The sequence below is a fragment of the Bos taurus genome, chromosome 29 (genome assembly GCF_002263795.3).
Source record: "Bos taurus isolate L1 Dominette 01449 registration number 42190680 breed Hereford chromosome 29, ARS-UCD2.0, whole genome shotgun sequence".
In the NCBI taxonomy this organism is placed as follows: domain Eukaryota; kingdom Metazoa; phylum Chordata; class Mammalia; order Artiodactyla; family Bovidae; genus Bos; species Bos taurus.
In genome coordinates this window covers 46,088,026-46,113,891 of record NC_037356.1, presented here as the reverse complement: position 1 = coordinate 46,113,891, position 25,866 = coordinate 46,088,026, and the positions used below count along the sequence as shown (strand labels likewise).

The following is a 25,866-nucleotide window of genomic DNA, read 5'->3' as shown; positions in this document are numbered from 1 at the left end:
AAACATTTCATTTTAAGGTAATTGTGATTTATACACAATTGTAAGAAATAATACAGAGAGAAATGTACCCTTTATCTAGTTTTCCCTAGTGGTAACATCTTGCAAAGCTTTATTAGTGCAGTATCACAGCCAGGATGGTGACATTGACACAGTCAAGATGCAGAATTCTGTCGCCTCAAGGCTCCCTCAAGTCACTCCTTCGTATTCACACCCCCCCGCCCTCCTTTTCCCCTCCCCTCCAAGCCCTGGCAGCCACTAGTCTGTTCCCCACATCTGTACCTTAGTCGCTTCAGGAATGCTATATAGACGGCATCGTGCAGTATGTGACTCAGGAGTTCCCTGGAGATCGCCAGGTTGTTGTGAGTCTTCATACTCGGGCCTTTTCCACGCTCGGTAGTCGGCGTGGGTGACGAGAGAATAGCCCGTTGAAGGGCAGCTGAGCTGTTTGCAGTCGTTGGCTGTTGTGAGTAAACTGCTGTGAATGTTCGTGTGTGGGCTCTCGTGTAAGGCGAGTCTTCATTTGTCTGGGGTGAGTGCTGGGAGCGCAGTGGTTGGGTGGGATGGCTGTGGCATGTTTGATCTTTACAGCTGTGATCAGCTCTCTTCAGAGCAGCTGAGTCGCACTGCATTTTCGGCAGCAGCGTGAGGAACCCACGCTCTCTGCCTCCTCACCAGCAGGTGGCGCTGCCACTGCTTCTTCAGCCCTTCTAACGGGTGTTGCGTGATTCTTGGCCGTGGTTTTAATGTGCAGCCCCCTAAACGTTAATTATGCTGAGCGTCTCTTCTGGTGCTTTTTTTCCATCTCTGTAAGCTGTTCAGTGAAGCGTCTGTTCATGTATTGTGCTCATTTTAACTGGATTTTTTGTTGAGTTTTGAGAGTCCTTTAAATGTTTTAGAAAACAGTCCTTGATGGGATATGTGGTTTGTAAATATTTTCTCCCAGTCCTTAACTTGTTTTTTTCATGCTCTTTCTTGATGGGCATCGTGTTGTCTGTGTATCCATTCAGAGACAGTCGACCTCTTCCCTCTGCTGAGGAGGCAAGAAGGGACCCAGGTCTCCACACAGCGTCATCCCTGGGCCCTAACTTCCTGCTGCCCTGCCTTCCTCCTGACTTTGAGTCTCCTGAGTTTATGTACAATGTCCAGGGCTTTTCACTGCACTGACAGGGGGATGAGAGAAAACACACCTACTTTCAAGCTTGCAAGTCAGCAAACATCACATTTTAAGCTTAGATCAGAGGTGATCAAGCTTTCTGCTTTCTAGAGCCTTCTTTGTTGTTACCACGGATAAAATAGGGTAAAATCCAGACTTTAAAATGGACCACTAGTATCTCTCTTTTGCAATGTATTAAAAACAAAAGTTGAGTTGTATGTTAGAACGTCATGAGCTGTGATTCTTGTCATCTTCCTGAGACTTCACCGCCCTTCCCCAAGGCCTTCCTTAGCCTCCCAGTACCTCTCCCCTCCTCTCAGGCATCACCTTCTCCTCCCTCCTGGAGGAGCTTCCCAGGGAGGCAGACTCGCCCTTCCTCAGCCTGGTCTCCCTCTCAGCCACCTCACCCCGCCCCGAGTGCGCCCGATCAGTGTGGCTCTGCGCAGATGGCGGGGGAGGCCCCTGTCCTTGGCCTTGGATAGCAGCCCTCAGCTTTCGTGACTGCTCCTTGCAGGACAGACAGCCTCGTGGAAAATTTCCCCACTCTCTCCTCTTCCACCTCTCAGCCGGTCCCCTGGGCAGCTCTCAGGCCTGTCTGTGAATTCTCCACTTCCTCTGGGGTTTGGTGAACTCTTCTCCTTGGAAATACTGGCCACGATTGGCAACTGATTTACCCAGCATAGCCATGGCCAGCTCCAGCCACGTTCTCTCCGAGAAGTAAAGCATCTCCTCCACAGCCTTCCTCTGAGAAGGGCCACTGAGTCCATCACTTGTGACCAGCAGATGGCACCACGCCGCTCCCCGCCCCTCGCCTCTCGCTGCCACCGTCTCTCCCATTCCATTTACACCTGAACGGCAGTAGAGGCTTGGAGCAGGTGGGGCAGCGGGGGTGAGATTGCAGAGCTCATCCTGGAGCCCACATGGCTGCGCCTGCACCGAGGCCCCTGAGATGCTCTCCTGCCCGCCAGGTGCGATGCTGGAAGCCAGAGTGTGGCCCCGGCTCACCTCTGTTTCTCTGGCAAGGGTGGTTTCCTGAGGGAGTTCAGCGTGGTGAGGAGAGACAGCCGCAGACAGAACTCCGACCGGGGCAGCGCCACACTCGCTGGGCCTGCACACAGCCCTGCTCGGGGAGAATGAACAGGAAGGTGTCCTGGGAAGGCCACCATGGAGCGGGACGGTGTGGGACGTGTAGGAGTTTACCAGGCACTGGTAGGGAGGTGGGCAGAGGTTTCAAGTGAGAGAGACTGGGCCAGGGGCTGCAGATGGCAGGATCTGGGGCTCAAGGCACAGGGAGGCTGCCAGAGCAGGCTGGGTGGCTCCCGGTGTGGATGGAAGGGGGCAAGGCCCAAGGCAGGGCAGGCAGACTGCAGGCGGGTGCGGGGGGAGCGTGAACGGGGTATGTGCGGCCCCCGCCAGCTGCTGATGCCGGGCGCAGGACCAGCCTGCACACCTGGTCCTCCTGAGCACTCTGGGCAGGGGCCTGGCCCCCAAGCTCTGACAGGGCTTCTGGGGGTGCTGGGGCCCCCGCGGGCCTGGGGGAATTAGAGCAACTCAGAAGAGGAGCCTGAGGATGGTGAGGGCAGGAGGTGAAGGACGGCCTGGCACCTGTGGGACCTGCGGGCGGTGCGCCTGCACCCTGAGCTGGGATGGCCCACCCGGGCATGCGCGTGGTACATGCCAGGAAGAATGGCTGGGGGCAGGAGGGAGAGTGCCTATGAGTCGCAAGGGAGAGGAGGCTGGGCTGGGCTAGGCCTCGGAGAGCTAACCCGTGTCTACTTCTTCCTGGAAGCGGGTGGTCAGCGCCACACTTGGCCGCATGCTGCAGTCACCTGGGGAGCATGGGAACGCAGTGGGCACCCGGACTGACTCGGGGGTCTGCGGGCCACCTGGGCCCCCAGGGCTGAGAGGTGCTGCTGGGGCGGAGATGGCGGGAAGACCACCCCGCTTCCTCCTCAGGTCTGCTCGGGCTGCTGAGAAAGAGCCCACGAGCCGGCACTGAACGACTGTCTGGCTTCGCGCCGTCACCTGTTTCCTTCTCTGGTCTTTGGTAGGAAGACCAAGATTTCTACTCTTAGTCCCCATGCGCTGTCCTTAACTCAGCATCAACCTAGCGCACCTCCTGATCCAGAGGAAAGCCACCGTGTCTTGGATGGCGGCCGCCTGACCCACCACGCGACTTGCGGTGCTGTGTGGCGGTGCCCGCCTCGCGCGGCCCCTGCACTGCGGCCGCCCCTCGCCGCCCTTCACCTTCACGAGCCCTCACGTCCGCCTCCACGTCACTCCTCACCGCTCAAGCTCAGGGCTGCGGTAGGCCGTTTCCCCCATCTCCCCATGTCATCTCCCCATATGAGGTCAGGGTTCTGTTTGTGGTTTTGTCTGTCTCAGAAACAAATTTACCTTCATAATTATCTTTGACTCAGCTTCATATTAAGACAACTTTGTTCCCTAAACGTGAGTGACAACAGAAGGTGTCTCAGAGATACCCTAGATACTCTGGAATTAGAGGGTACAGGTTTTATCCAATACCCGTGATTATAAACAAGCATCGTCCTTTAAAAACGCATCGGTGGCAGGGGTGACGAGCCAGACACCTGGAAGGAAATGAGAATCACAAGCCATTGCTGGTTTTTTTTTTTTTTTTTTTTAATTTTGCCACTGAAACTTATGACCAAAGGGGAAAAACCTGAAATGGTACGGACACAGCATCAGGGCAGCGGGGATGGGGCGGTTGCCATGCGATGGGCATCCTCCTGGAGCACGACTGCGCGTGACACAGGGAGACCGACGCGCGGGAGCCCGCTCAGGACCTCTCGGCGTCTTCTGCGGACTCTGCTGTGGGGAGACTGGGCAGGCGCTCCAGGGCGCCGGCGTCTGCAGGGGAAGGGCCACATTCACAGATCCCCCACGTCGACCCCGGCATCAGGCATGCGCCACAGTTAACCCCCACACTGGGCATGCATTTGGGTAATAAAAATCAATGTCCCCTAAGGAAAGAAGCTCCGTGTGGCAACATTCCAAACAGAACAAATAAACCATAAGGGTCAGTCTGCCATTGCTGGAAGAGTCACCAGTTTTCTCCACAGAGATCTCCCCAGAGGCTCCACTGGGCTCTCGGTTCTGAGGTTTCTAAGTCCTTCTCCCACAGTCCCACTGCCCATGGATGGTTCTGAGGGAAAGCCGCAAGCTTAATCGCCCCAACTCCTCCCCCGCTAAGCCGCCCCTAAAAGCAGTGGAGCCTGAGAGCAAGTGGATCAAGACAAAACCCAGAAATCATCGTCGCTCTTCCAACTAGACAACAAAACAGTGACAACCCTGGTGTCTCCCTTGGAGCCTCGGAGTGGCCTGCGTCCCGCTGTGTCCCCAGGCCACCTCCCGGCGGTGACCTCTCAGAGCCCCTTCCACAGGGCGGCTTTGATTAAGGCTAGACTCTCACTGGGGCAAGAACGGCAGTCACAAGCACAGACGTGCTAAGGTGGGATGGGCCATGGCAGGCCCCCTCGTCTGCAGTGTCCGTGGAAGAGCCTAGATCCCAGGCTGCAGAGCTGTGGGGGTCAAACGCAGCTGCCCCCCAGGAGACTGCCCCCGGTGAAAGTGCAACCAGGCCCCTGGGCTCCGGGTGGTCTGCGGAGAGCCTGGCTGTGTGTAGTGACTGCGGCCCCACAGGGACAGCCGCCGTCACCACGTCCAGGAGTCTGGGTCGGCAGCACAAGTGAACCCGGCCCCCCTGTGGCTGGTCCCAGCCCCAGCCTTGTCACCCCTCCCACCAGCGGCACTAGGTGTGAGGTGGACCCGGCTCCTCCCCAGGAGAAGTCCATGGAATTCTTTCTCCACAGGCTTCCAAGAGGTGGGGTTTCCCCTTGGTGTACTTCACGTACCTTTGAGATGCAGGAAAGTCAGAAACTCGATTATCGTGCGCACGACGTTGTTCTCCGCCAGTGGTCTGTCAAAGCTTCCTAGAAACCAGAGGGGGCAGGGGTGACGACCGGGTGCCCGTCCTAGACCTGGGCACCTGGGGGCATCACTGGGACGCCCCTCCCTCCCAGAGCAGGGCAGGCCCTGAGACCCTGTGGCCGCCCCAGGATCTTACTCTCAGGTTTGGGGTGCCTCGTTCTGGCGGCTGACAGATTTTGTGGGGCCCAGCTCAGGCTCGGTTGTGGATTGGGGGTGGTAGGAGGCCAATACCCCCACTGCCCTGTGCGCCCTGGGATTAAAGTCCTCTCACCTGGCCGGGCTTCGTCTTCAGGCTCGAGTTCCCGCTTGCCGGCGAGGCCATGCTTGTCTTGAAATGACCTGTGGCTGTCGAGCGCATCTGTCGGCAAATCAGGGAGGAAGGCACCTGAGTGTTGTTGCCGTGACAGGACACGCGGCTGCTCACCGCCGACAGGCAACACAACCAGAGTGTACAAACCAAGCACGGCAGGGGCGCCGTGGAAGAGGGAGGGCCACTCTCCATGGAACCAGAGGAGAGAACTTGTGCCAGGGCCAGGGCGCCGCTCCCATCCAGGGGCTGCGGGCCCGCAGAGCCGGAGGGGAGCCGCCGGTCCAGACGGGACCAGCATGCGCCTAGTGGAGGGCACTGGCTCTAGGCCTGGTCAGCGCGGGTGTGCCAACGGCGCCCCAGGGGGGCTGGCATTTGAACTGGGTGCCTCCCAGGCAGAGGACAGGGGCTGGGGTCCTATGTCCCTGAAAACAGGGGCAGGCGGAGCCACAGGATTTGCCCTTCTGGTGAAAGCAGACTTTATCTCTCTAAGACCACTGGCTGCTGTGAGGGAGACAGACTGGAGCCAGGGAGAGAGAGACAGAGTCAGAGAGGAGGAGGAGGAGGAGGGAGGGGGCGAGAAGGCAGGAGGGAGGTGGAGTGTGCATGTGTGTGCGTGCGCGTATGTGTGTACACGTGTGTGCGTAATGTGTGCATGTGTCTACGTGTGTGTGTGTGTGCACGTGCATGCATGTTGGCTGGAGTGAAAAGCAGGAATTGAGATTGCAAGCAGAGTGATCCCCTAAGAAAGTATTGGACGGAGTTCCCTGGTAGGCCAGTGGTTAGGACTCTGCGGTTTCACTGCTGAAAGCCTGGATTCAATCCCTGGTCGGGGAACTCAGATCTCATAAACTGCAGAGCGTGGCCAAAAAGATAAAGGAAAAGAATGCGGACTCTGCACCAAGCAGCCTGCAGTGAAGGGAAGGGCCTGACCTGGGGCCCTTCGGGGTGAAGGAGAAGACCTGCGCCATGGTCTCCGGCTGCCGGGCCTGATGCACCAGGTCGCCTCCAAGCCTGGGCAAGCGCAAACTGATGCAGCTTCCCACGGAGTCCTCGGCCCGCAGTGCAGAGGGATGACAAGCGCCCGGCGTGTCAGGAGGCCGCCGGGCGCCTCCAGGCTCAGACCGGCCTCGGCCGCACACACATTCTCATGCTGCTGTTTTCTATGCTGACGACAGCACGGTGCAAAGTCGTAAGGGATTCTGACAAAGAGCTGGCGTAGATGGATAGCTTCTGCTGATCCAACTTGATGGTGAAAAACAGCTTTGTTTTCTGACTCAGGATTTTTTGGCTGCGCTGCTCGGCTTGTGGGACGTTAGCTCCTCAGACAGGGACCAAACCCGGGGAACCGACAGTGAAGGCATGGAGTCCTAACCACCGGACAACCAGGGCAGTCCCAGATGCCCTTGATAAATACATTTTCAACACGGGCTCCTCCTTTCTTTGGGGCCAGAAGCACCAGAGATGAGGTGCTTTCTTGGGAGGAAGGGACTCCGGGCTGCAGAGGGCTCAGCAGGCAAGGCCACTCCACCCACAGTGCCCAGACCCCTGGGGACTGGCCACTGCTTTTGTTCCGAGACTAGAGATGCCCAGGGGACCCTGCCTATGGCCTGCCTTGTTTTCATTTCATTTCTCAAAGCCCGGTTCTCAGAGACCCTGCAGATGATCAGATAAACAACCATGTGAAGTGGCAGAAGAGTCTGTACTTTAACTCGGGGGTTAAAAACTACAAACAGCTTTCCAGGATCGTTTGAATGGGGATGGCTCTTCCCAGTGACTCTGGAGGGATTGGGACAAGAGCTCTCTGCTGTTCGCCTCCTTTCCTGTGGGAAAACAGGAAATAAACAGAGGAGGAGTTTCTTCAAGGCTGATGGCTATCCTCAACGAAACCATGCCTGCAAGTCTGAAAGTAGGGGCGGGGTGAGATGGGAAGTGAAAGGCCTCCCCTCACCCCTCCTTGAGGACAAAACCTGAAGGGGTCACCGGGGACAGAGGACCTGCAGGAAGCGGAGTGGGGGCGGGCGGCATGCAGCCTGGGGGCCAGAGCATCCCCTTTAGTGCCTGGAGGCGAGCCACTTCCCACCTCTGCCGCTTCCTGCGCCCCCTGAGGAATTCCACGGCAGTGAGCCGGTCACTGAGCCCTGGGGTCCGTGTGCTTGCCCGTAAACGCAGCGGTCGAACTGGGACTCTCTGAAGGCCCCCACTAGTCTACACTCACTGAAGTCTGCATCCTGAACGGAGTCAAATTACTCACACCAAGTGCAGACGATGTCACATCAAAGATAAGACCCCAAGGGTCAGTCACCCTGCAGGACGGCTCCAGGAGCAGATTCGGAGCGCAAAGAGAACCATCGACATTCAGTCTTGGCGTGAGCATGTTTTGGCCTCTTCAGGTCAAGGAATGGATGGGAGCATTCAGGGAGACATGGAGGGATCTGAGACAGAGCCCAGAACAGAGCCCCAAGGAGTGTCTGCCTTCTGAGACGTTCACCCAGGGAGGCCTGAACAGGCTCTGAGGCTGGGAATCCCAGAGGAAGGTGAGGCCTCAGAAGGGCCTGGGTCAGTCCCGTCAGTTAAACCTACAGAGAAACCCACCCTGCCTCAAAGTCTCAGGGAAAACTCCCCTGTGTCCCTTTATCTAACTCGCAGTGGAAAATCAAGGGCTTGGAGCAATGACCGGCGACCCCCACATTTCAGGAAGAGCAGGGTCAGCACAGGGCCGCAGCCAGCTAGACCAGAGCAGGTTTGCCGGAGATGCCAGCCCGGCCTCACTCACGTGGTCCGAGAAGGTACCCAGCGCTGTTCAGGGTCCAGCCTCTCTTCTCCTTCACCTTAAACGGGAGGGCAGGGGTCAGCGGGCAAGCATCCTGCCTGGTACAGGCCACGATGGCTCAAAGAAGCCCCCAGCAGCAGCTTCTGCTCATATAACCCACCATGGCAGCCTGTGAAGTCAGCATCTACTTCAATTAGCCACACGGCTTCAATGACAAAGACTCTTGACTCATAGAATAAGCTAAGAGAGGCAAACTGTTAAAGCAAGAGCTTTAAATGAAATTAGAAGGACATTAAGTGAAATTCACCCAGACTTTTCAGGCAGGATACAGGAATTAGAATAATGCATGTACTTTGGGAAACTGCAAGACATTCCAGACTTGCACCCCAGGAAGCTATGCTCAACAGGAGAACAGCAACACCTGCCTTATCCAAGAATTCCTTTAGAGTTGCAGACCACGGACTCCGAGTGTACCCACTGGCTTTAAATGATGCTGAAGACACGTGCTGATAAAACCAGCTGGCAAACGGGGTAACTGACGCTCTACTGGACTTAACCAAATGGAGTTCACCCCTCACTAGTCTGAGGCACTAACCTCTGGTTCACAGGGTCCCCATTTAGTGGTCCATAGCCAGGGGCTCTTTGTACTGGGAGAGGCTGCTGCCCGGAGGATCCGAGCGAGCATCTCCTCGGAAACGCCCGCCATCCGTCTGCTCTGAGGACTCAGGTCCCTCCCGGCGCCGCCCCCCACCCCCACTCCCCAGTATTCCGACGCCCCCACACCCCCCTCCCACCCCGAGGCAGAACCCATGGCTCTTTTCCTGGCACAAGGCATTCACCCCACCCCCACCCCCAGTCTGGTTCTGATGCGGTCGCCCCCCTTTGCCAAGAGGGAGACTCGGCTTGGGGGGCGTTTGCCCCTGCCCAGCGCTTACCGGTGACCCGAGGCCCAGGGTGGCTGAAAGGGCCGCTGCGAGGAGCAGGGAGGCGAGCAGCAGGACGGAGCCTCTGGGCATCTGCAAGGGAAGGGGCGGTGGGCGGCGGTGCGGGGAGACCGGCCTCCCTCCCCAGGGCGCACGTCGATTTGGGGCTCCGGACACCCCCACCCCTGCGGGTGCGGGAGGAGCAGCCAGGAGCCAGGGTGCCCAGGAGAGAGCCCGGCCAGGGGCGGAGGCGCCGCGCCGGCCCCGGGGAAGGTCCACCGGCCGGCGGGCGCTCTGGAAAGGGGAGCGCGGAGAAAAAGTGGGGTGAGCTCGGGGGCGCGGTACCTTGAGCGGGGCCCGGAGGGTCGGGGGATGTCTGCGGGTCCTGGGGTGTCTGCAGGTCCTGTGTCGGCGGGGCCGCGCGTCCGTCGAGTCGGGTGGGGCAGGGCCGGGGACGCTCACCGCATGGCGCGGCCTCGGGGACGCGGAAGCGGGAAGCGCAGGGCGGCCGGGCTCCCTCGACGTGTCAGCGCCGGGAGCCGCCGCCGCCACTATTTATGCGGCGCATCCCGGAGCCGCTCGGCCGCGTCACGGGCTCCGCTCCCGCCTCCCGCGTCCTCGCCCGCCCGAGTGGGCGGGAGTGACCGGAACTCAGTCCCCGGGGGCCTCGGAGCGCCCGCGGAGCGGGGGTGGGGGGGGGCGGCGCGCGGTGGTCCTGCCTTGCGAGTGGGGCTGACGGGGATGGCGAGAAGCACCGACCCCCGCACCTGGCCGGAGAGCCCCCATCGCCGCGAATGGAGAGCCCCCAACCGTGGCGGAGACCCCACGCCTGTTAGCGCGACCCCCGGGCCAGGCACAGCGCCCCCTGCGCAGGGAACTCCGCAGCCGGAAACCCTCACTCTGAGCTGGGCGCGGTCGCGGGGTCCTGGGCACCGCCGAGCCCGCACACTGTTGCAGCGGCAGGATTACGGGTTCAGCCTCGAGAGCCATCCATGCGGGAAGGACAGCAGCCCGAAGCCCGCCCAGCTTCATCCTCCCGTGCCCAGTGGCCCTCCCTACCCGGACCCCGGTCCCCTTTTTCTGGGCTGGGCTAAGTCGCTTCAGTCACGTCCGACTCTTTGCGACCCCATGGACTGTAGCCCGCCAGGCTCCTCTGTCCGTGGGATTTCCCAAGCAAGAAGACTGGACTAGGTAGCCACTTTCTTAGCCAGGGGATCTTCCAGACCCAGGGATCGAACCAGCCTCTCGCATTGGCAAAGTGGGTTCTTTACCACTAGCCCCACCTGGAAGCCCCTCCTCTTTTTCTAAAAGGGGGCCTGTGGGCTGGTGGGCTCTCCGGCCTGAGGGCTGTGGGCGCCCCCCTCCATCCCACTGCGCTGCTGCGCGGGAAGGGGTACCTGCAGCCCTTCAGGACAAGGCAGCGCTCTTGGGAGCAGGGTCAGGTAGTGGTTGAGGCTTTGAGGGCCTGGAAGCAGACCCGCCAAGGTTCCCAGAGGCGGCCAAGGGCTGGGTGGGCGGCGGCCGACAGCAGGGTGCGGCTGCCCTGGACAGGCGGCCAGAGTCCCCTGGGAACAAGGCCGGCCGTGGCTCACTGCAGGATGCGCCTTGGCTTGGGCCAGGCTTTGCTTGCAAAGACAGCTGAGGACACACAGGCCGGGCGCCTCCAGGCTTCCAAGGAGGGAGGAAGCCATCAGGAGAAAATTTGCCGGAGCCCCTCTCCCACCTGGCTGGGCACTACTGGCCTTTGAAGTCCTCAGTGGCAGCAGGCAGAGGCAGACAGAGGGGCCCCTGCTGGAAGGTGCCAGCCGGTGGCTGAGCTGGTTGCCAGGAGGGTGCAGCCGTGTCCCCACCTGCCCAGCTTACTGTTAGGTCGATTGACTTAATTGAGGACTCTGGAGGGAACAGGATTCAGGAGAGAGAATCATGATGATGATACATTATGTGTCACCTACATTTAGTCCCATGAACCGTAGGACTGAAAGCTCCGACCGTCTCCGGGGGAGCCATTTGCTTCTGTGGGGCACCTGAGGCCTCCAGTCCAGGCCAGCTAGCTGGTCAGGAAGGAGCAAAGCCCTAACTTGGGGTGCTGAGTGCCCACCCTGGCTTACTGGAGGGCGGGGGGTGATGCAGGGGGCAGCTGGCTTGGTAAGTGGTCTCAGGGACACTCCTGGCTGCGATGAGGGCGATGGGGAAAGACGGGGTGTTTTCTCCAGGGCACATCTGACTTCTAGTCGCTCCTATCTTGGCAGCCTGGGGTGGGAAGGGACTAAGGGGCAGGGGGCCTAAGCAGGAATCACAGACTGATGTCAGAAGCCCCTGGCCAACCCAGCGTGTGCCTTTGAAGGAAGGAAGGGGGAAGGGGGACCACCGCTCTGGCAGGCTGTCGGTGGTGGGCAGACGGAGGGCTGAGACGCAGAAGAGCCGAGGGTAGCTTTCTGCGACTCACCGGAGAAGAATGGGGATGCCCTCTCATCAGACAGGTTGGGGAGTAGGCAGGGGCCCAGCCAGGGTGCCCCTGGCTACCTGAGAAATGCCACCACCTCTCGACAGTGACCACTTTAGCAGGAGAGACATGTGTCACTCATAACACTGGCTTTTCTTCCGAGAATCAATGCATCCTGGTGCACCAGAAAAGTGGTTAATGTCAGCCTTCTCCTGTCTTCCACGTTCAGCGAATCTTACCATCGACAAGAGCTTGAGGACACGTCTGCTCTCAATTTACTTTGTCAAGGAACCTCTTCGTCTGTCTGAAGAAGCAGAAGTTCTAAACAGAAGTCCTGGGGTCCAGAATGCTCTGGCCATGGAGCCAGCATTCAGGCCCCTAAGTGGGAGACGGTGGCCCCGCAGATAAGCGAGACATGAGTGAGCCCCTGTTGGTGATGCACTTCAGAGGGGCTGTCAGATTTTTTTATCCTGCCAGCAGCCCCCAGATCTTCCTGGAAGCCAAACCCTGATGCATGTTTGAGCCCTGGCCCTGGAGGAAGGCATGGCAACCCACTCCAGTATTCTTCCCTAGAGAATCCCATGGACAGAGGAGCCTGGTGGGCTACAAGTCTGTAGGGTGGCAAAGAATCAGACACAGCTGAAGCACGTAGCACGCACGTGGCCAGGGCAAACAGCAGGGGCACTGGTAGACGGAGCGAGGACGTTTCAAAAAACAAAAAATCCTGTCCTCTGGTCACTTTTTTCCACGTGTCTCAGGGAGTATCATAAGCAGTCTTTACATGTGTTATGAATCCACTTAGCAAGGCTGCGTGTATGCTCAGTCACTTCAGTCGTGTCCAACTCTGCAGCCCTATGGACTGTAGCCCGCCAGGCTCCTCTGTCCATGAGATTGTCCAGGCAAGAATACTGGAGTGGGTTGTCATGCCCTCCTCCAGGGGATCTTCCCGACCCGGAATCGAACCTACAACTCTTGCATCGCCTGCATTGCAGGTGGATTCTGAGCCACCTGGAAAGCTCTTAGCAAGTCTACATTAAATAATTAGACACATGCTGTATACAAATACGGGTCCTCTAAGTTGATGTGCTCTGTCAGCATGATGCCAGCCAGGGGGACACCCACTCTCACTGCTTCTCCTCGTCTGGTGAGGGGACTGTACAAACCGGGGGGTGCCTGGTGACCCCGGCCAGGAAGAGTTGGGTGGGCACCAGGAGAGGCAGCCACAGCGAGGCAGAAGTGAGGAGGGGTGCTCTGCCTTCCCAGGACCAGCAGACACCTTCAGACAAAGGAGGACCACACCCCCGATGGCAGGCACCGGCTTCCTGGCACAGGCTGTGCCGGGACCCACAGCCAGCGCTGTAATGGGCTCTGTGTGCTCAGCAGTGACCCAGTGGGACACTCAGCTTGTCATCTTGAAGACAGCCTGGTGTGAGGCAGACAAAATGGGTCACCATTAAAGTAATGGAAATCAAGCAGAAAGCATAATTTTACCCCTGCATTGTGAGCTGGCCCGTCTTCCCTTAGAAGCCCTGTTCACCACCAAAACCAGCCTGGGTCTGATGAGCAAGAAGAGGAAGAAGAATCCAGAGAAAACCCAGGCTGTGGTCCAGCACTGGGTCTCATCTCTCCCTCCTCCAGCCCGGGAGAGATGCTGCTTCCCCCAGCAGCACACTGGGACTGCAGCAGATGTCCCAGCCCTCGGGGAGGTTTCAATCTAGTGGGAACCCGAATGCACGGAAACAGTTGTACAAATAACTGCTTCATTATCATGAGAAGGATATTCGGAGGGCCTCACCGGACAGGTGAGCAGGATTGGCCAGGTGGGACCCAGCACATTCCAGGTGAAAGGAATCCCATGGGTAGCCCTTTTTCCGTCCTTTTCCTTTCCTCCTTCCTGCTGCCTGGAATGTGAATGTGAGGGTTGGAACTGAGCAGCCATTTTGGACTAGAAGGTAATGACTTTGGATGAACTGGGACTGAAGCAGCCTGGGCTGCTGACCTCCAGCCTTGTTTTACTACAGAGAGAAACAAACTTCTTTTACTTAAGCTAAATGTTGTTTGGAGGATTTCTGTGTTAACAGAAAATGTTAGTTCTATGTAGTTCGAATGACTTTACTAATATGGTGTTTCACACAAAATAGCAAATGTTTAATGAATGAATTAATGAATACAAGTGAATGAAGGGATACACAACTTCAACGATGGTGAGGAGCTAATGTTGGCAAGAGGGGCACACAGAGGAGGCTTCAAGAGAATATACTTTAGCCAGCTGATGCAAAGAGCCGACTCACTGGGAAAGACCCTGATGCTGGGAAAGACTGAAGGCAGGAGGAGGAGACAGAGGATGAGATGGTTGATGGCATCACCGACTCAATGGACATGAGTTTGAGAAAACTCTGGGAGATGGTGAAGGATAGGGAAGCCTTGTATGCTGCAGTCCATGGGGTCGCAAAGAGACACAACTGCGCGACTGAATGACAACAAGAGATGACCAAGAGGCACCGCCTACTGATCCTATGATGGTCTCAGTGTGTGTGTGCGCGTGTGTGTGTGAGTCGCTCACTCGTGTCTGATTCTTTGCAACCCCCTGGACTGTAGCTCACCAGGCTCGTCTGTCCATGGAATTCTCCAGGCAAGAACAGTGAAGTGGATAGTCATTCCCTCCTCAAGGGGACTTTCCCAACCCAGGGACTGAACCCAGGTCTCTTACACTGTAGGCAGACTCTTTATCGTCTGAGCCACCAGGGAAGCCCTCAGTGGTCTCATTACTATTAAAGAAATGAGGAAATGGCTTGGCCATCTAACCCCGGCTTCATTTGACCCTGCAAGTGTTGTGCCCTTGACCCTGCCCCTCTGTGGGTCCCAGTCTTACTCAACCTCCCGTAGTGGCACAGACATCATGGAAAAAAAACACAAAACCCAGCTGCTCCCTAAAGATAACAGCTTGCTAAGGATCTGGCTGAAGTGAAGGTTAGTACAACTCTTCGAATGGCCTTTTGAGTGTATGTATGCAGCTCATCATATGTCTCCGTTAAAGGACTCATGATATGTGTGACAATTTGTTTACTTTGCCCACGGGAATAATCAGTGGTTTTAGTAGGGTGTTGGCTGCGAAGAAGGGAGAGACAGTGGAGAAGAGGGATGAGAGGTCTGGGAACCTGGGTGAAAGGATCCCCTCCTCCCTTTACCAGTTCTTGGGGGACCTCTCCTCCCAGAGTCACGTCAGCCGCAGTGGAGGCTGCGGAATGAGGTCTGTAATTATATGCAGTGCTGGTGGCCCACTGAAATTGGGGTTCTGAACCAGAGGAAGGAAGATTGGACGCTGGTCCTAGTGATCAGCAGGTTCAGCCTCAGGCAGGGCCCCAAGACAACTGTTCTCAAGGCTGCACATTTTTTGTAAGATTGAAATAAGCTATAAGCACAGCTTTCCTGGTGGCTCAGACAGTAAAGGACCTGCCTGCAATGCAGGAGACCTGGGCTCGATCCCTGGGTCGGGAAGATCCCCTGGAGGAGGGAATGGCAACCCACTCCAGTCTTCTTGCCTGGGGAATCCCATGGACAGAGGAGCCTGGTGGGCTACAGTCCATGGGGCGCAAAAAGTGGGGCAGGACGGAGCAACCGACGCACACATGAGCACAGTCAGCCAGACCGCGACCTCCACATCTGCCCCTGCGCCGCGGTGGCCCCGTGGAAAGTGGTGTCAGGGAAGCCGAGGGCATTTCTGGGCTCTCGGGGGAGGTTGGCCTGGGGGGTTGCATTTAGTCGGGGTTCAGGTGGGAGGGAAGATTTTTCTGGCTCCTGGTGGGTATACTTACAGTGGGGTGGCTCTATCTCAAGCACATTTACCACTGAGTGTGGCCGGCCCTCCCAGTGTGGAATGGCCCACAGTGGGCCCAGGTCTCAGATCAGCCCTACAGAGTTGCTGGTACATCTCCAAAAGCTGGGAGCTGGGGGTGGTACAAACCCGGGGTCACCAGGGCAAGAGACAGCGGCGTTTCAAGGCGCCATCAGCCCTTGATCAGCCGCCACCCTCGGCCAGCGTCTCGGAGGGCACCAGGACCTCTCATTAGGCCCACAACCCCACCAGCAGCACCCCAGACTCCATCACCTCCAGGGCTCAATGCTCCTGGGCAGGCTCAGCTCCGGGTGAGTGGAGCGGGGGCTTGATGATTCCGGGGTGGTCCAGCTTGGGTCATCGCCCCTGCCCACTCCCCCCTGCCCCTCCCCTCCCACTCGCGCCCCTCCCACCTCCCCTGTCTCCTCCCATCCAGGTCCTCCCAGCCAGCCCCGGCCCCTCCCACTCCTTTCTGTTCCCGCCCCCTTCCTGCCCCTCCCACCCTGCCCCACCCCGTCCCTCCCCTCCCCTCCCCCACCTATCCCTCCCCTCCCCCCATCCCTCCCCTCCCCTCCCCTCCCCTCCCCTTCCCTCCCTCTCCCGTCTCCCCTCTCCCTTCACCCCAGGAGCTCCCCCAGGGAGTGCTGCTGCCAGTCAGAGGGCCAGCTCCCCTGGGTGTCGGGAATACTCTTGCGCCCAGCCTGGGGTGACTCAGCCGGGTGGTGTTTTCCGGGTGGCTCAGCCTGGAGGTGGGCTGGTGACTCAGCCGCAGGCCTGGGTAGCAGCACCTGTTTCCTGGCCCTGAGTCAGACCCACGGCAGCACCCCCAGGGCCATGTGGGAGCCCGCCTGGCTAACGGGGTGGGGGGACCCAAAGGGAGGGGCGTTTCCATTGCGGGGGGCGGGCACTGGGGGAGCTGGGGAAGCAGCCACCCTGTGCTCCGCCCCCTTCTCAGGGACCCGGAACACTTCAGGGGAATTCAGAAGCCATGAGCATTTAAAAACCTTTAGTGGTTAAAAAAAAATGAAAAAACCAAAACCTTTAATTGAAGAACAGTCCATAGACAAAAAGGTGTTCGGGTGTGGAGCTGGCTGAATGTGCACACGGATGCCCCGCCCGGGGCCCCAGGCCCCCCACCCGGCCCCCCGCAGGGTGGCGCCCGCAGGCTTCCAGCATCAGTCACTTCACCTGTTTTAAACTTTGTGGAGATGGAGCCGCCTGGCAGGGTCCCTCTCCCATTCTTCCCGGGCGTCCTCAGAGTTGCTTTGTGTCCTGCCAGAGGGTGACAGCGTCCGGCCCATGGGTGGCCGGGAGCAGGGTCAGTCACTCAGGGGTACTGGCCACTGTGATCGGCTTCACCGGGACACCCAGTACTCCGCAGCTTCATCCTCTCATCGGTATTGATGGGCAGTCCCTGCAGAAGGACCCCTGGCCCTGGTGGTCTGGCCGGGGTGCTAGAGACACGCCCACCCCCCAGCATCCCAGAGCCCAGCTGGGTCAGGGCTGGACCATGGCCCCACCTTCGCTCCAAGTTCAGAACCAACTAAATAAACAGACACAGAGGCCAGGACAAGAGCCGAACGCCAGGTTCAGATCCCACCTCAGCTGGGACACTGGTCAGCCAGCTGGGATGCTGGATGGTGCTGCCCAGTTACCTGGACTGGTCTGGAGTCAAGGCAGGCTGGCCTTAGCTCCCTGGGGGCACACAGTCAGAAATCACCCACAATCCTATCACTTTTTTCTGCCACCCACGCCCCTAGAAGAAACCTCTGCAGACGGCGTGTGTTCTTCCAGGCGCGTCTGTGTTTTCACTGCAGTGATACGTGCACTTTAAAAAAGGAAAGGAAATGATGGGCCTAGAGATTGTCGGACTGAGTGAAGTGGGTCCAAGAGAGAACGACAAACATTGTATGATGTCACTTACACGCAGAATCTGAAAAGAAATGCTACAGGTGATATTATTTCCGAAACAAACAGATTCACAGCCTTAGAGAAGGAACGTAGGTTACCAGTGCAGGGAAGGACGGGGGAAAGGATAGCTAGGCAGTTTGGGATTGACATGTACACACCGCTCTGTTTAAAATAGATAACCAAAAATTTTTAAAAATGAAGTGGCTTACCAACAAGGACCTACGGTATAGCACAGGAAACTGCTCAAAATTATGTTGGTGTTGGTGTTGCTCGAGAATATGTAGCAACCTAAAGAGGGAAAGAATTTAAAGAAGAGATGCGTGTATCTGTATACCTGAATCACTTTGAGGTCCACTTGAAACGATCACAGCATTGTTAATCAACTGGGCTCCACTATAAGATAAAACGTTGAAAAAATAAAAGAAAGCAAAGTGGAATTTTGCTCTGCTTGTTCTTCCGTTTCACATCTGGGATGGCTTTCCTCGAGGACCACTGCGTTCCTTCCACTGTGCATCGCCCAGCTCCCCTTCCCAGGCCACAATGTCCTGGGGTCCTTGTGCAGAGTCCTCCAGGATCAGGGGATGGAGTCTTAGCCCTGGGGACAGGGGCGCTGAACATGGGCATCTCAACTTCCGTTAGACGCGCCCAGTGACCTTCTGGAAAGGCTGTGCCCATTCAGTCCTCTGACACCCTCTGCCCTCTGCCCTGACCCCTGGCTGGTCCTACCACACGGTCAGATTTTGCCAGTCTGACAAGGGGACCTGCAGGAGTCTGCTGGGGCTGTGGAAACCACCGACAAGGCAGCTTAAACAACAGCAATGTAACATCTTCGCAGGTGGCGCTGGTGCTAAAGAACCCGCTTGCCAAGGCAAGAAACGTGACAGATGCAGGTTCTATCCTGGGTCGGGAAGACTCCCCTGGAGGTGGAACAGCAAGCCACTCCAGCGTTCTTGCCTGGAGAATCCCATTGGCAGAGGAGTGCCATGGACTATAGGAGAGGGCTACAGTCCACACGATCGCAAAGAGTTGGACACGACTGAAGTGACTTAGCACGAACGCACAAATGTGACATCTGATGGTCCTGGAGCACGCTCGTGAGGATGGACCACATTGTCACCGAGTCATCAACTGAAGGACACTTGAGTTGTTTCTACCTCCTGACTCCTGTGAATAATACTGCCATGAACATTCGTGGACAGGCTTTCATTCAAACACGTGCATGCTAAGTCGCTTCCATTGTGTCCGACTCTTTGAGACCCCACGGACTGTGGGCCGACAGGCTCCTCTGTCCATGGGACTCTCCAGGCAAGAATCCTGGAGTGGGTTGCCATGCCCTCCTCCAGGGGATCTTCCCCACCCAGGGATTGAACCCACGCCCCTTATGTCCCCTGCACTGGCAGGCGGGTTGTTTACCACACCTGGGAAGCCCCTTCATTCAAATAACTGTTTACAGTTCTTTTTGGTATATACCTTGGGGGTGACTTGCTGGGTCAGATAGGAATTCTTTTTTTTTAAGTAGTTACTACTTTTTTTAAAAGTAGTTACTACTTTTAAAATACATACATATATGTGTGTTTACTTGGCTGCCTCTTAATTGTGCCTCTTAACCTGTGCCTCTTGGCCACAGGTCTTAATTTTGGCCCACAGGCTTAGCTGCTCCGAAGCACGTGGGGTCTTGGTTTCCCGACCAGGGGTCAAACCCACATTCCCCACGTTGGAAGGTCGATTCTTAACCGCTGGACCACCAGGGAAGTCCCCAGATAGGAATTCTATACTGAATATTTTAAGGAATTTTATTTACGTTTTTAATATTTTGCTCATCACGGATATGTTACATTTATTTGGATCTTTTAAAAAGATGTTTTGATATGGACCATTTTTAAAGCCTTTATTGAATTTGTTACAATATTGTTTCTGTTTTCTGTTTTCTGCTTCTGACCCCAAGGTATGTGGGATCTTGGCTCCCCCGACCAGGGGTCAAACCCTCCCCGCCGCATTGGAAGGTGAAGTCTTAACCACTGGACTGCCAGGGAAGTCCCACATTTATTTTTATTTTTAAGTTCGATGTTGCACTGAAGGCTTTATCTTGATTGTCCAGTTTGGGCCCCCCTTACATTTTGCTCCTGGCCCTGTGGGGTGGCGGTGGGCAGTGTTGGGAGACTGGGTGGATTCAACACATTTCTGGGAGGCAAATTCGCCCCCATAATTTTGTACTTGCTATCTTTGGTCTAGAGCGTCCTTCCCCCTCGGGGTGACCAACCGTCTCATTTTCCTGGGACTGTGGGGTTTCCAGGAAGCCCTGGGCAAGCCACGACTGATGGTCACCCAGGGCCCACCATTTCTTTGCCAGCTTCTTCCTCTCCCTCTTTTTTCCAATCAGGTGTAGCTGGCCAGGACGCTGTCCAAGTTCATGCTCCCTGGAGGGTCTTCCTTGCATTTCCCATCACCCCTCCCCTGGGTCGTTCCTTTCTCGCTCCCCTTTCTCTGGGTCCCTCTTGCTTTGGTAGTCAGCTCCACTTCATCCCAAACGGCCCCTATTAAGTGAAAACACAGGATGCACAGTTAAACTTGAATTTCAGATGAACAACAAATTTCGATTGTAAGAATGTCCGCACAATATTTGGGATGAATTGTACTAAAAAGCTGGAGTTCCCAGGTGGCGCTTAACACCCCACCTGCCAATGCAGGAGACATGAGAGACAAGGGTTCGATCCCTAGGTCGGGAAGATCCCCTGGAGGAGGGCGTGGCAACCCCCTCCAGTCTTCTTGCCTGGAGAATCCCATGGACAGAGGAGCCTGGCGGGCTACAGTCCATGGGGTCAGAGTCGGACTCGACTGAACGGCTAAGCACAGGGGTCAGAGCAAGGTGGGGCCTCGGGGACCCCGTCCTCCGGAACCTCAAGTCTTGGTCATGGAGACAAGCTGAGCAAGGATGGCACTTTCCTCATTTCCACAGATAAGTATTTGGGGTCAAGCTCTGCTGGGAGGAAAAACGGAGAGACCTGTGTGGGCTCCGTGTTTTGTTAAAAGAAGACTTGGATCTGGTAGGGATGGGGATGTGAAGGCCAATTAGGAGGAAATCAGCTTGACAGATCCTCTGTGGGAACAGCTTTCTTCCCCCCGTAATGCGTTGACAGCAGAACAAATCACGACCCTGGGGAAAAAATTAAATTCTCAAACTCTGTTTATTATATTTGAAGAGTCAGGCTGACTTCCCAAAGGAAGGACATTGCCAATTACCATCGCCAGGGCCCTCGTTTTCCGGGGAGCACAGCTGTCCTGCAAGCTGTCCGGGCAGCAGCCCCCGGCCCAACAGCTGGGCCCCCAGCCTGGCCACATACATCATCACCGGGGAGCCTGCAGGCTGCTTGCCGAGGGGGTGAGGTGGGGACGGGGCTGCTGTGACGTCGGCAGGAAGCGACACCTGGGAACAGTGGTCAGACCTGTCTGGGGCTTCTCAGGGTGGCCGCTGTGCTGGCCCCAGCTCCGCCCATCAGGTGCTTATCCCCAGAGTCCAGCCAAATCCTCCTTCCCAGAGCCTCCATGTCCCGGGTTGCAGGTATTTATTGCCACGTAACAAATTACCCAGGGCTTCCCTAGTGGCTCAGTGGTGAAGAACTTGCCTGCCAATGCAGGACACGTAGGTTCGATCCCTGGGTTGAGAAGATCCCCGAAGAAGGAAATGGCAACCCACTCCAGTATTCTTGCCTGGGAAAATTCCACGGACAGAGGAGCCTGTCCATGAGCTTCAGGACACGTAGCTGTCCAGGTAGCTACAGGTGAGCTACAATTCATGGAGTTGCAAAGAGTCGGACATGAATGAGTGACTGAGCACGCATGCACGCAACCAACCACCCCCCAACTGAGATGTTCAAAGCAACAGTATTTCTTGCAGCTTTGCGAGACAGGCAGCACTCTGCTGCACGCAGCCTCCGCCAGGTGGGCTGCCAGGTCACTGCTGCCTTGGAGCTCAGCTGGAGGGCGTGGCCACTTGTGTAAGTATAGAGGCTGAGTTCCCAGAGGGAGGAGGCCTGGACCTGGCTCAGTGGCCCTTCTGCCATGTTCTGCTCTTGGTCACAGAGTCAGAGGTTCAGCCCAGACGCAAGGAGGTGGGGAAACAGCCCCCACACCTCCGTGGGCAAAGCGGGGGGGAATCTGTGGCTGTTTCTAATGGCCCAGACCCAGTTTCTCCTGCTCATCCTCGTCCATGGCAGCCATGGGGAACTTCCCCAAACACAGATCTGACTGTAACTCTGCTGCCAGGAAAACTCAGCAGTTTCTTTATCATCCAGGTAAACAAGTTTAAACGTTTTATGTGGTGGTGACTTCCCTGGTGGCTCAGATGGGAAAGAATCCGCCTGCAATGCAGGAGACCCAGGTTCGATCCCTGGGTCAGGAAGATCCCCTGGAGGAGGGCTTGGCAACCCACTCCAGTATTCTTGCCTGGAGAATCCCATGGACAGAGGAGCCAGGCAGGTTACAGTCCATGAGGGTCACAAACAGTCAGATACGACTGAGCGACTTTCACTCCACTTGAGGCTCTCCAGTGTCCGACACTCACATGTCTGTTCATCCCTCCACCTGACCCAGCTCATTTATTCTCCAAACATCTGGTCCACACACAGAGCAAATCCTTTCCAGGGGTACCTTTTTCCTTATTCTGAAAAAAATATTATCTCTCACACCAGGTATATTTTCTTGCTGGACTCAGGTCATGAGAAGTGACAATTTTTTTTAATATTTATGTTCATTTATTTAGTCAGGTCTTAGCTGCAGCGCCTTGGATGTAGTTCCCCAACCAGATGTTGAACCCAGGCCCCTGACACCGGGAGCTCGGGGTCTCAGCCCCTGGACCACCAGGGAAGCCCCCTGACAATCTGTTTTCAAGTTGACTAAAGGTATCTTCTTGCCCTTCCCCTCCAGCCACTGATTATTCTGTGTGCATTTAGAAAATAAAATTCTTTTTTGGCATTTGGTGCTTTTTCTTCCCTCTGGTTTTAATTCTCAGTAATGAAAACAGAAACAGAATAGGGAATTTTGACGGCCAATAGGCGCATGAAAAGACGCTCAGCATCACTAATTATTAGAGAAATGCAAATCGAAGCAACTAGGTACTGCCTCACACTGGCCTGCATGGTCATCATCAAAAAGTTCACAAGAGACAAACGGTGGAGAAGACGCGGAAGAAAGGGAGCCTCCTGCACTGTCGATGGGAACGTGAATTGGTGCAGCCGCTATGGAGAACAGTATGGAGATCCCTTAGAAAACTAAGAACGGCACTACCATGTGGCCCAGCAACCCTGCTCCTGGGCACATATCCCGAGGAAACCATACGTCAAAAAGTCACACGCACCCCAGTGTTCGTAGCAGTGTTATTCGCAATACTCAAGACATGGAAATGACCTGAATGTTCACCGATGGGTGAATGGATAAAGAAGACGTGGTACAAGTATGCAACATCTGTATATACAATATACTATGGAATATTAGTCATTGAGGGCAGGAGGAGAAGGGGACGACAGAGGATGAGAGGGTTGGATGGCATCACCGACTCGATGGACATGAGTCTGAGTGAACTCCTGGAGTTGGTGATGGACAGGGAGGCCTGGCGTGCTGCGATTCATGGGGTAGCAAAGAGTCGGACACGACTGAGCGACTGAACTGAACTGAACTGAACTCAGCCATAAAAAGAATGAAGTAATGCCGCTCGCAGCAGCATAGATGGGTCTGGAGAATGTCATACTGAGTGAAGAAAGTCAGAGAAAGACAAGGATCACGTAATGTTGCTTCTATATCGAATCTAAAAAATATCTGGTACAAATGAACTTATTTACAAAACAGAAATAGCCTCACAGATGTAAGAAAGAGACCTATGGTTTCCAAAAGGGAAAGCTGGGAGGGGGGTAAATCAGGAGTTTGGGATTAACACACACACACTACTATATATAGGATAGATAGCCAACTAACTTATACAGCACAAGGAACTATACTCGTTATCATGTAATAACCTAAAATAGCAAAGAATCTAGAAAATAATCTACATGTACGCATGTTAATATCTGTATAACTGAGTCACGCTGCCGTACGCCTGAAAGTGACACGGCATTGTAAATCAACCACATTTCAATTAAAACTTTTTAAGTTAAAGAAAGGATAGGAAACGTTCAGGTACTAATGGGCCAACTCTTTCTCTTTTTTATTTAAAAAACCGCAACAATTTGGACGGACGTGTGTATTAGTTGCTCAGTCATGTCCAACTTTTTGCAAATCCGTGGACTGCAGCCCACCAGGCTCCTCTGTCCATGGGATTCTCCAGGCAAGAACACTGGATCGGGCTGCCATTTCGTCCTCCAGGGGATCTTCCCAATCTAGGGATCAACCCAGGTCTCCTGCAGTGCATGAAAAATTAAAATGGCTCTTCCCCACCCATCAACGCTGTCTCTGCCCAGACGCCATGGGTACAACCTACAAGGAACGGGGGTGGGGGGTGGTCTTCAATGAACCTGCAAGGAGAGAAGAGCGTGTTCCCGGGAGCAAAAAGGAAAAGAGAGACAGTGGGCACTGCCCTAAGGAGGCCCTGGAGTCCGTGTGGGCAGAGCCGCCCGACCCTCTCTCTGTCCTCTGGGCCGCAGTGGATCCTGTCTGTCGGCACCGGGGACCCACGGAGCGTGACTGTGCACTCCTGGGTCAGTGTTTTTGGCCGGATCCTGAGTGCAGGCGGGCAGGTCGGAGGTGACAGCTCTGGCCTTTGGATAGATTTTGCCGAACTGCCCTCCCAGGGTGATACAGTTTCGCCTGCTGTTTGTCAACAAAACTCCGATGACCTATCAAGGTAAGAAATACAAAAGGGAATTTTACTTGAGCCAAACAGGATTACAACTCAGGAAGCAGATCCTCAGAAGTTGAAGGCCCGGTGATACACCTTTTCCAGACCAAAGATCATACATCAAAACGACACATTGATCCTGTACGTGAAGTTCACCAGGGACTCAAGTCCACGTACACCGGGAGCAGCGACAAGTCACCCCATCTCGGAGCTGGAAAAGAACACAGTGCCTTTAAGAAGTCACACTGTCAGCTTCAGAAGGAAGAAAAAAAAAGATCTTTATGGGGGGGGGCAGGACCACCATCTTTTAGGAGCTCTGGCTAACGTGCAACGTGGATGCACTCGGCACTTCAGGGAGGGAGTGGAGGCCCAAACACACTTGCACACACAGAAGTTTGTGTTCAAATGTTTTCTGGTCTCGCCTTACAATATAAGTTCTGTTTCATCACTCTCCAGTCCTGTACAACAGTGTGAGCCGGCTGTCAGGTTCTGGCCAATCTGACAGCTGAGAAATGTCCTCTCCGGGTAGTTTTGACGTGAGTTTCTTTAGCAGGAGTGGAGGGGTGTTTTTCCTACTCTAACGGCGTTTCTCCACCTGTGCGCTGCCCTCCGCCTGCATCTCTCCACTATCGTCATGCTGGTGTTTCTTCCTCAAAGGATTCTCCATGTATTGGGAAGATAAGCCTCTGGCCTGTATTATGATGGGCGGATACTTTTGTGTTTAACTGATAGAGGTTTGCTTGTTTGTTTTGCTCTGCTTTTCTCCAACGTGGTAGAATTGATCAGTCTTTAATTTTATGGCTTTTGCATCCATCAGAAAGACCTCTCCTCCTCCAAGGTTTTAAAGGAATCTGTCCGTATTTTCTTAGGAAAACTTTTTTGTGATTTCACTGTTTTGCCATTTACCCTGTTGTAAGGGTCACCTTGCCAGTTGTTAGAAAGTGAGGTCACTCCCCTGAAACAGAGAAACCCACACGTCAACCTATTTAAACAACTGTAGCTGGAGTTGGTCATTGTAAAGGCAACATGTCCCCGGTGACGATGCTCAGCGGAGGACGAGGACAGGGAGGAGTCATCCTTCACCGCATCACCCGGCAGCCTGATTTGTTGTTCTTCGGTCACCGTGTCCGACTCTGAGTCATGCCCTTGTGCTCCCCCGCCCCCACGCCGGAACCAAGTGACCACGCAGGGAGGGACCAGGGCAGGCGGAGCAGCCGCTTCTCAGGGAAGGGTTCCCTCACTTGCCCAGGAAGAGGCTGTCCTTACGTTCGTTATTGTCCAAACATGATGAGGTTGACGCTGTTCAGCTGCTAGGTCGTGTCCGACTCTGCAACCCCATGGACTGCAGCACACCAGGCTCCCCGTCCTTCACCACCTCCCAGTTTGCTCAGACTCATGTCCATTGAGCCGGTGATGCCATCCAACCAGCTGGTCCTCTGTTGCCCCCTTCTCCTCCTGCCCTCAATGTTTCCCAATAAGTTGGCTTTTCAAATCAGGTGGCCAAAGTATTGGAGCTTCAGCATCAGTCCTTCCAATTGAATACTCAGGGCTGATTCCTTTAGGATTGACTGGTTTGATGCAATTGGGGATATTTGTGCCTATGTTGCTGTTTCACTTTGATCAACGACAGGACACCACTTAAGAACGGTGGCTAGCTTTTCTAACTAAGATGGTCCAGAAGAACCTCCCGATCGTTGTCTTACTTGAAGTCTCCTGAGACAAAGAAGGAAAGAAAAGCACATTT

The 25,866-nt window shown here is 55.5% G+C and overlaps 1 protein-coding gene across 1 annotated transcript; it reads right to left on the bottom strand.

Annotated features, from left to right (window-relative positions):
• Positions 1-3,798: 3,798 nt before the first annotated feature.
• Positions 3,799-9,598, bottom strand: GAL (galanin and GMAP prepropeptide). Its single transcript, NM_173914.2, is given in 6 exon segments — positions 3,799-4,024; positions 5,029-5,106; positions 5,376-5,462; positions 8,188-8,242; positions 9,120-9,200; positions 9,453-9,598. Coding segments are annotated over 5 exon segments (372 nt in total). The 5' UTR covers positions 9,453-9,598; the 3' UTR covers positions 3,799-3,953.
• Positions 9,599-25,866: the final 16,268 nt, after the last annotated feature.